Here is a 9,780-nt window from a genome sequence, read left to right as displayed (position 1 = left end):
TGCATATACTCATGGTACGTAGCTAAAAATATTGAAGACAACCACCACATTGGTCACATTGGATCTCAGGTCTGCACTATCTTCATTTAGTCACGACGTGACATCATGATGATTATCAATGCAGCCATATTAGATGTGAGATCAGTAACATCTTCCTCTGATACCAACTAGGCATCTGAAGAAGTCTATCAGTGAAACCCTGTGTTAATGTCAGCATCTGTCATGGAGATGAAGCGATAACAAAATGTTCAAAATGGCCACTGTGGCGGCCATAACAGATTCCTGAGGAGCACTATTTGTATATTTTATCAGTAAGACTTGACGAGAAATCTTTGGTGCAAACCCGATATGATCATCCGTTCAGGATGCGTGGCGATAACAAGAGTTTCAAGACATCTACCATGGCGGCCATATTTGATGTTATATCAATACCGTTTCATTTAACACTAACATGACATCAAAGGAAATATTTTTGTGAAAACTCCATGTCGATATGACTAACCACTCATAAGGAGTTGCGATAACAAGATAGTCAAGATGACCTTCACGGTGGCCATATTGGATGTCAACAATCACCTTTACCCGTAGTAACAAAACATATTTCTGTAAAATTACATCAATACGAATATGAGTTTCACGAAGAGTGAGAAGAAGCGATGATAAATGTTACAGTTCTGTGATCATAAACTAAGTACAAGAAAGAAGCAAAACCAACACGCATTGCAAAACTTAACAATTTAATTATCAACATTATAAAATGAAAATTCAAGAGAAACTTAACAGTATTATGAATTAAATCCAAATAATCATTAAAAATAGTTCGGTTAAAGCCCTGAAAATCGCAATGTTCCGTATAAGTTTCAGATCCGAAAAAAATGTACTGATTCGCCAAGAATCATCACGTTGTCAGAATGGTGCTGTCCAGAACTTGCTTGAATAATTTACAATATTTCCAGAATAATATTATAGTCCAATGAGCACTTTCTATTTCCACTGAATAATCCTTAGCAATGCTGCCTCTGAAATTATCTAAATACAACATTTAACCACATCTGCAGACTGATTTGAACGCATGAAATAAGAATCAAAGAAAGGAATGAATCCTAAAGATGAAATGAATCTGATTAATAGATATCTCATTACATACGCATTCGGGAGTCTTTTACGACTATATGTCGCAATATACCCCACGTGATAGATCTTGCTACTCAATATAATATTTCAAAATAACTATGCATGTGACCCACATCTTGCAATGGAAAATAAATTAATTCCTATAAGAACCTATCTGACCTGAACCGGTACAATTGGAAAAAGCTTCAAACTTGTCATCATGTTTACCGCTGATATTACTATTATTAACTGTCAACCCTTGCATAAGCAACTATTTATAGATCCTATGCAATTTCACGTTCTTAATATCTTAAAAAAGAATCTAGGCACGTACTAAATTTCAGCTATAGATAATCACCACAATTTACAGTCATGAATAAAATTTATCAAATTTATAGTTATACATAACACAAGATTTTCAAGATAACTACCACTGCAGAAATATTGAACATTATATTGTAAAGTGGTGGAATATAATATCTGCATATATGTCAAACAGATGTTCGATAAAGCATGGTGAAATCACAACAACAGTATCAGTGGTAAATTACATGTGAAAATCAGCATAAATGTTCAAGTTGTCCTAATTCACATAATCTCAAACTCAGATAATCCCAATTCAAAACTAATCTTGCACAGAAAAATAAGTTAATAGTTCTCAAAATTTGTTCATATTACGTACCGAAGTGGTAATGATTTTGTGCATCCAATCAAGGTTCGGAACCAGATCCGGATTTGTGTTTTTAGAGTCCAATGGTAATTATGTTGGAGGCACAGTCTGGAACCGGATGTTAGTAGTAAGACAAAGAAAGAAATATATTCATTATTCATCAAGTAGATAGCAGTATCTAGTCTAAACAGAAGAGACTCGTCGAAAGGTGTGGGTGGAGGGATCATTTAGCAAGGTGCACAGTTCTAAGAGGCTATGGATTATGAACTCAAATATTCTTTTTAAAGATATATAACCTAATCTGCATAGAACTCTAATAAATGCACCAGTTTGAAAGAACACTAGCAGCTAGGCAGAAACCATGACCTTTATAACACGATCGGTCCAAGTAACGTAATTATGAACAATATGACAGGAAGTTGTATATGCTTCTTAACTACAGGCATTTCACTTCCGTTAGCCCCTCTAGACTAGAGGGTGTCTGACTGGTCAGTGAACGATATTGCAGTTAAATTTATGAAATGACGGAGAAAGGACACTGACCATGACCTTTATAACACGACTGGTCCAAGTAACGTAATTAAAGACAGCGAATCGAAATGTCAACAATATGACAGGAATTCGTATATGCTTCTTAACTACATGCATTTCACTTCCGTTAGCCCCTCTGGACTAGAGTGTGTCTGACTGGTCAGTGGGCGATATTGCAGTTAAATTTATGAAATGACGGAGAAAGGACACTGACCAGATAAGTAATAAACAACATGCACCCCTGGTTTGTTATTTGGTTAGAAAAAATGACGTTGGGTTTGACTGGTGAAGTACATTGTGTACATATGCCGTGGAAGAAAGCATGCAGAGTTCCATGGGTACGTTTGTAATGAATCAAGTGATCCATAGACCAAAAACGCACACGATATCGACAGAGTGGACCATGAAAATCTCGTTGCAAGTTGTCCATGCTCTTCTGTATGTTTATTCCGTGACTGGAGCTAAGAAGGCTGCTAGCAAGCACTCACAGTTTTCAGAAAGGCGTGGGGTCGAAGCTGTGATGGAACTGGAGTGATGTTCGGATTCCTCGACCATTTACCTGCAAGCGAGAAAATGAACTGGCCATATCATTGTGAATGCAATCAGTCTGAAAATGGATGCAGCATCTGCATCCAAAGTCAGGGTCGAGCTAGATAAAGTGATCCGATCGTAATATAGATATGTTTTTAACCTGATCATTAAAGACAAACATATATGGACGTACTTTCAGCCATAAGCCCCACTCCATGATAGTTGCACTGTTTTCGAACCCAATCGTCAGATTGTGCAACCAACTCAAGAATGCCCGCACATAGCTATCATATAACAGCACAGAACGAATGACTGCAACCCAAAAAGTTTTCAAGACATTCTACAATCTCCATCAAAAAGTGACATGACTTCTGCAAAGCACTGTCTAGATTAGTACCATTAAGATCAATATCAGCTTATGGAGAATGATCCTATCTGAGCACATAAGTCCCCAAAGGCTTTCAAAGAATTGCAGCAGTCATTGTAAAATCTCTTGAGAAAGAAGCAGTCACGAAAATGTATAAAATCGCCTTGCAATGAACTTCGCTGTCAGCAATCCATTCCAAGTCTAACTTTGTTCTCGAAAGTCTGACACCCAATGCTGCATATGCAAACACCCATCATAGTAAAAGCCTCCCTTACAAGAGAAACATAGCAGTTCATGTTGATCGGAATGAATTCGAATGAAAGCGAAACATAATTATTTATATGTTTCACTCTGTAACAAACACCATCGGGAGAGAAGAACATTGTTTATTTTTACATGTATTGACAGACACGTCAGAAGCTCATGAGCAGAATAGATAATAACTCATGACAAAGACTCAATTAACAACTTAAATCTGAAGAAAAATGAGTCATACTATTTCATATATTCCTTGAAAATTGATTATGAAAGATGGTAATCCCAGATTTGTCACTCTCGACTTCCTACAAATTGTAATTTACGTATTCTTGCAATCAATTACCTTTACGCAAAATGAATGATGAATTCTATAAACTAGTGAGGAATGCGACAGCATACACGGTTTCTCTTTGTAATAAACCATATCTTTAGTTCTAGATGCGATGTGCGTGCATATCAAACGTGCTTCAAATCACCCTTCAACGAGCACTGCACAAATCACATTTATAAATTTGATGTCAAATAAAGTCTCAGATTTCTAATCGATTTGTGCTAGATTGCACCATTTTGTACAAATCAAAGTCACTTTTTTGATAATATGTATGTTTGTGTTGAAACAACTATAACAGTTCAAGAGTCAAGATCATTTTTGACTTTCTATCACCCATAATAGTTTGAACTCTCCAGGATGAATCAAATTACATGTTTCTAAACGCATTTTTTAACAAGTACATTATTTGTACAATTATAACGATTTATAATTCATAGCTTTAGTACGAGTCATAAAAAATATTTATAAAAATAGTACTAGCAGCTGCCTCGTTTGGCACTTGGTATTAAGTGGTTAGTGTTAGGACTTTTCGGCCTGGTGCCAGGATAATGTGACTGGGTGGGACATCATGCTACGTGTCTGCGGCATAATACCCCAGTACTTGACATATCTATAAACTAACAGACTGCAGAAAGCGATATTGCTAAAATTGTTAAAGTTATGTTAAACAACAACAGCTACTATTAGGTTAACTCACCCTTCTACATCTATTATTATGCATGTCAATAAGTAAACATTTATTATGGTGACATGATTTCCAAGTGTTAATATATAAGTCAATAAGTAATCATTTATTACAATGACCCATGATTTCCACGTATTATTATGCAAGGTATACGTAAGTAAGCATTTATTGTAGTGACATACGATTTACACGTATTAGTATGTAAGTCAATAAGGAAGTGAACATTTATTATGACGATACATGGGTTTCTCGTTGCTTTACAAATTCTGTTTAAAACACTAATGACAAGAACTTTATAATAGGTATCCGGACCAATGTACCTATAAATAATTTTAAATATATAAGGAAATAAATATTAAATGACGCGTTGCAAAACTAAGGAATGGGTAGGATCGAAAAGGATAGAATAATGAAATAAGCAGGTTAGACATAAACAGTGTTCATGGGAGCCATTGAAAGTATACTGCATTAAAAGGAATGTCATATTTTAATGAGATATGCTATAAGCAGGGCCGTGTCATAATGAAATATGGATGTAAGTAAAACCACCGAAACAAATGAATATAGCGTATGTGAAACCATCGTATTAACGAATTTCCTTATTACAGAAGAGCCAAACTAAAAGGAAGTAAGTAGATTATGAACAACTTTATTTAGGCAACGTGATGGTCTACACGACCATACTTACTTGGGCTTTAGAAGTTAGGTAGACTGAACCCATTCTGCAATATCACTGAATATTACACACTGAAATCAGTTTGCTGCATGACCATAAGCATACGGGTTTTTATATTCAGTGATATCGGAGACATCACTGAACATTATTTAGGTCATTTAATGGGCTATATGACCAGTCCATGTGGGCAATAAAAGTCAGAAAGATGGAATTTGCAAAATAATTTTTAGACATATCTGAGACATCACTGAAACTATTTAACCAATTTAATGGGCTTCACGACCATGTCCATGTAAGCTATATAATTTATGGAGATGGGACCAATTCAGTTTAGAGATAGCTGAGATATCACTGAACATTATTTAGCTAATTGAATTTACTGCATGATAAAACCAACGCTATAAGAAGGGACACATTATGTCAAGAGACTTTCTATTGAAAAACCACAGTATACGTCATAAAACTTAGAATGGATATAAACATTAATTTCAGGTCAGAAAGAATGTTCTTGCTTTTGTCAATAATTTAACTTCATTTGCTTCATTCTTTGGTCACAAAATGTAGAAGTTCGTATGCATCTACAGAATAATGTTCCAAAAAGTGAAACACCATGCGATTTTGGTAATGTGTCTGTACAGTATGATGTTCCTGAAGTGACGCCATGCAAATTTGATATATTTATCTACTGAGTGATGTTCCTAAAGTGATACCATGGTATATATATATATATATATATATATATATATATATATATATATATATATATATATATATATATATATATATATATATATCAGTGATGTTCCTAACGAAGCACCATGCAATTTTGGCATATGTGTCTACTGAGTGCTATTCCTAAAGTGGCACCATGCTATTTTGGTAAGTGTACCTACCTAGTGATGTTCCTAAAGTGACTCTGTGCGATTGTGCACAGGTTTTCATACTAATTCAATGTTTTAAATTGATCAGCATTTTCTAGAACGCTTTACCATTGCACATCAATTCCATATGAATTCCACAAATTCTCCAAAATATAATTTACCTATTTTAGGATTAAGGTGTTTTAATAGTAACGTCAAAACATAATGTAATGTTTTTGCATTTTTCCATTAACGTTCACTAATACTGTAAAACATATTTTTAAAGAAAAATAATAATAAAAGAATTGTCAGAATGTAGATGAACTATCATCGCAGAAACTGTTTATCATCTGTGTTGGTTGAAACGAATTCCACTGAAGTTGGCATTGAGGCTCATTCGCACCTTTATCATCAATGTATCACAATCTTTTTTTCTTGACAAAGAGCTATACACACCATGAATTCACATAGTTATATAAATGCTTATCATTTGTATATCATGTTACTCCAAATTAAAGCACTTGCAAGTAACTGCAAATGTTTGGTCAATTTTGATGTGGACAGTATATAATGAAGTGGTGACCACTGCAAAGCATCCATACCGGATAGAACTTGCATAAGAATTCTATATATTAATTAAGTAAGCATTTAGAATAATTACATATGCTTTATACAAAGCTGTACAACTTTCTCATTAATACAGCAGAAACACGAAATATATTCAAAGTATCCGGTCCAAAGGTCATTATAGCCGCTTGAAATATATTAACAAGTTACATCAAGTTACATACATCATTAACTTGTTTGAACAACAAATCCAGACCTGTCTGTTTTGAGAATTTTTGCAGTGATTTATACTCAAAGAGAATATATTATACATAAATATGTAGATTTTAGGTGATCTTCACGTAAAAGTGTGCAATAATGGCAAGTTAATAAAATATACTACTTCTGCTAACAACTAGTACTGTTCTCGAACTTATTTGCAACCTCATGGAACCCCTACAGGGCATATGAGTCCAAGACAAATAATATGGATACGAAGATGCACATAATATATTACTGTCCTGTGTTTCTCTACTAATTATCTATCACAAATTTAGGATCAAAATACACAGAACATAAATCTCCCCTTTTAAAGTTATCCGATGATATAGTCAGGTTTCCGGAAGGTGTCCCTTCAATTGTTCCCTTGACCTTGTAAGGAAAGAAGGTCTTCTGGTCCTGCGAGCTGAATAACACGGTGATGAAATAGGAGACTTGTCCGACAGAGATATCCTTTTCTATGTTTCCGGTGATGTCCATTCGAAGTCTCTGTTCCTGACGTAAAAGAAGCGGATTAGATTCACCTCCGTTGCGTTCCAGAACATATCCCTCCTTCTTACGCTCGTCGATGACTTGCTGTACCTTCGCCATAGGTGTACACTCTATGAGGAGGGCTCTGACATTTTTTGAGTCGCGGAAAGAGAGTACCTTGTAATACCTGGCGCTACCAAGGATCAGTAAGGTTTCGTCGTGAAGAAGCTTCACATCAGCTGTCTTCTTAACAAGGGCAAACAGCTGACTGGAATGTAACAAAAGAAACGTTTCCATGATATGTAATTGACTTGTGGAAAACTGAATCTATTCCTGTGGAACACTGAATGATTTACACTGAAAACAAGGAGCGAATAATTGCGTAATAGCAGCTGTACCTTTCTTTGTCAGAGCCTTTTGGACTATTTTTCTTAAATTTTGTTCAACTACTAGCATCTATTAAAATGTTGGTTTGTTATTTACATAAATCTGTACGCAGAAAGCTATCAATTTTATGGAGTTTGTTAGGCATGTGACTAGTACGGCCTTGTTAAAGGAAACTAGGATGACATTCAGTAAGAAATATGTCACGAATTTCTTACAAACAAAATGTAAACTAATTACTCAGAGAAGCTTACTGGGTTTGCAGGAGGGGGAAATCCAAAAATATTGCCCATCGATAGTTTGCCTTTTCCTATTCACATAAAGACAAATGATAAAATGATAGTCGTATCCGTAAACAAGCAATAAATAATTATGAAAATATGAACGAGTGGTATTGACATTCAGTAAGCGCTTGTGTTGCGCCTCATTAGCTGTCTTATATCCGCTTCTCTGGCAAGTACAACTTCAACTAGGCACACCTTTTAAGTAGGTGACATTCTTTATTGTCTCCGGTTACACTATGCCAAAGATGACCACACGAGTCTTGGTCTAGGAACGCACATTGTGTAGGTTTGACATAATTGTATTTACGATAAATGTAAATAAAAAAAAACAATTTTAAAAAAAAGTCTAGAAATGTCGAACTTGCTTCTTCGGTGACGGAACATCCGACGATACGACGCTATTTTCGCCGACTCGTACTGTGGTTCTCACTTTGCACACAGAGTCGTCGTACAGTGTTAAGAGAATCGTCTCGTAATCCTGACTGTTGGGTGGCTGGTTAAGGGGAAGACTCACCGTGACCGGTTTCTTTAGCTTCCCCGAATCCTTGTATTCCACGCACAAGCAAGGGGAAATGGACATTATATTATATTTGTCCCTGAATTTTTGGACCTTTTTAACTACCTCGTCATCGGGGAGCAGAACCTTATAAAAACATAACACATAGTACGTTATATATATATATATATATATATATATATATATATATATATATATATATATATATATATATATATATATATATATATATATATGTGTGTGTGTGTGTGTGTGTGTGTGTGTGTGTGTGTGTGTAAATACACGACATTAGTGATTCAGTCGATGTAATCATTTCGTTTAGTAGGTCAATATTAAATCAAAGAGAACGAAACAAATTTAAAGTAGTTATCTAAACACGCAATAAAATTAATCGTTCCCATGGCACAAGTGTCAGTCTTTTATAAATTTGCATCATCATGATTATTTTATACATATAGTATATACAGGTACACATGTTGGCAGGTAGCGACTTCAAGGTGATAACGAAAAGATTTTACATTTTTTTATGAAGATTTTTGGACCCAAATTGTGGACCATCCAGTTGTAAAACATGTACTTTACTGCCAACTTACGAGACCAAAAACAGGCTGAGAGAGAGAGAGAGAGAGAGAGAGAGAGAGAGAGAGAGAGAGAAATTCTAACCTTGATTGATATGGAAGTGCGTTGATCCACGGCTTTTGCTGGGACCCTGAGACATATTCTCTCGTCTGCATCAGACGAATACTCGTAACCATCTTCTGTTACTTCAGCCTCCGTTGCTTTGGGAACGGTGACAACATATACGCAGTCCATGCTTCGGAGTCCAAAAACGGCGTATTCATTCTGTCAGTAAAACGTTTTTGCATGAGTAAGGTATTGCTTGATGAGGTTCTTAGCTGGTAGGGTGTGGAGTTCTTACATGCTGTCTGAGTTCATTTGTCACCAGTCTTTACATGTGGCCAGAATATGATTTTGTGATTTTTACTAACGGTTGCAATGTTTAAACGTCAACATAGTTATTAAAAAGCATCGTCCTTTAAAAGATGTGCTCACCATATTGGAAGCTTGCGGAATTATTATTATTCCTTCCTTCTTTCCATCCTTCCTTCTTTCTTTATATTTATTATGTCTTAGAGAACAAAAACCCTAGCAGACGGATAGAAGTAGGAAACATAGAAAGTAAAGGAGAAAAAAATGAAAAGCCAAATATTGATATATTTCCATTTCTTTTCGGAATCTCAATATTTATATGAATGCAAAAATCTCGTTTCTTACCA

General features: G+C 35.3%; 1 protein-coding gene across 1 annotated transcript in view; it reads right to left on the bottom strand.

The window, feature by feature from the left end:
* Positions 1-720: 720 nt before the first annotated feature.
* The window catches only part of LOC149775645 (uncharacterized), a 35,840-nt gene continuing 26,780 nt past the window's right edge, over positions 721-9,780 (bottom strand). Inside the window, exons 16-18 of the mRNA XM_089943114.1 lie at positions 9,167-9,346; positions 8,348-8,629; positions 721-7,582 (exon numbers count right to left, since the gene is read on the bottom strand). Coding sequence (XP_089799240.1) covers positions 7,103-7,582; positions 8,348-8,629; positions 9,167-9,346 — 942 coding nt within the window. The 3' untranslated portion in view covers positions 721-7,102. The remainder of the gene's footprint in view (positions 7,583-8,347; positions 8,630-9,166; positions 9,347-9,780) is intronic.

This window comes from Sinohyriopsis cumingii, chromosome 19 (genome assembly GCF_028554795.1).
Source record: "Sinohyriopsis cumingii isolate HCF-2022 chromosome 19, ASM2855479v2, whole genome shotgun sequence".
NCBI lineage: Eukaryota > Metazoa > Mollusca > Bivalvia > Unionida > Unionidae > Sinohyriopsis > Sinohyriopsis cumingii.
Note: the sequence above shows the minus strand (reverse complement) of the source record. Positions and strands in the feature narration are given on the sequence as shown.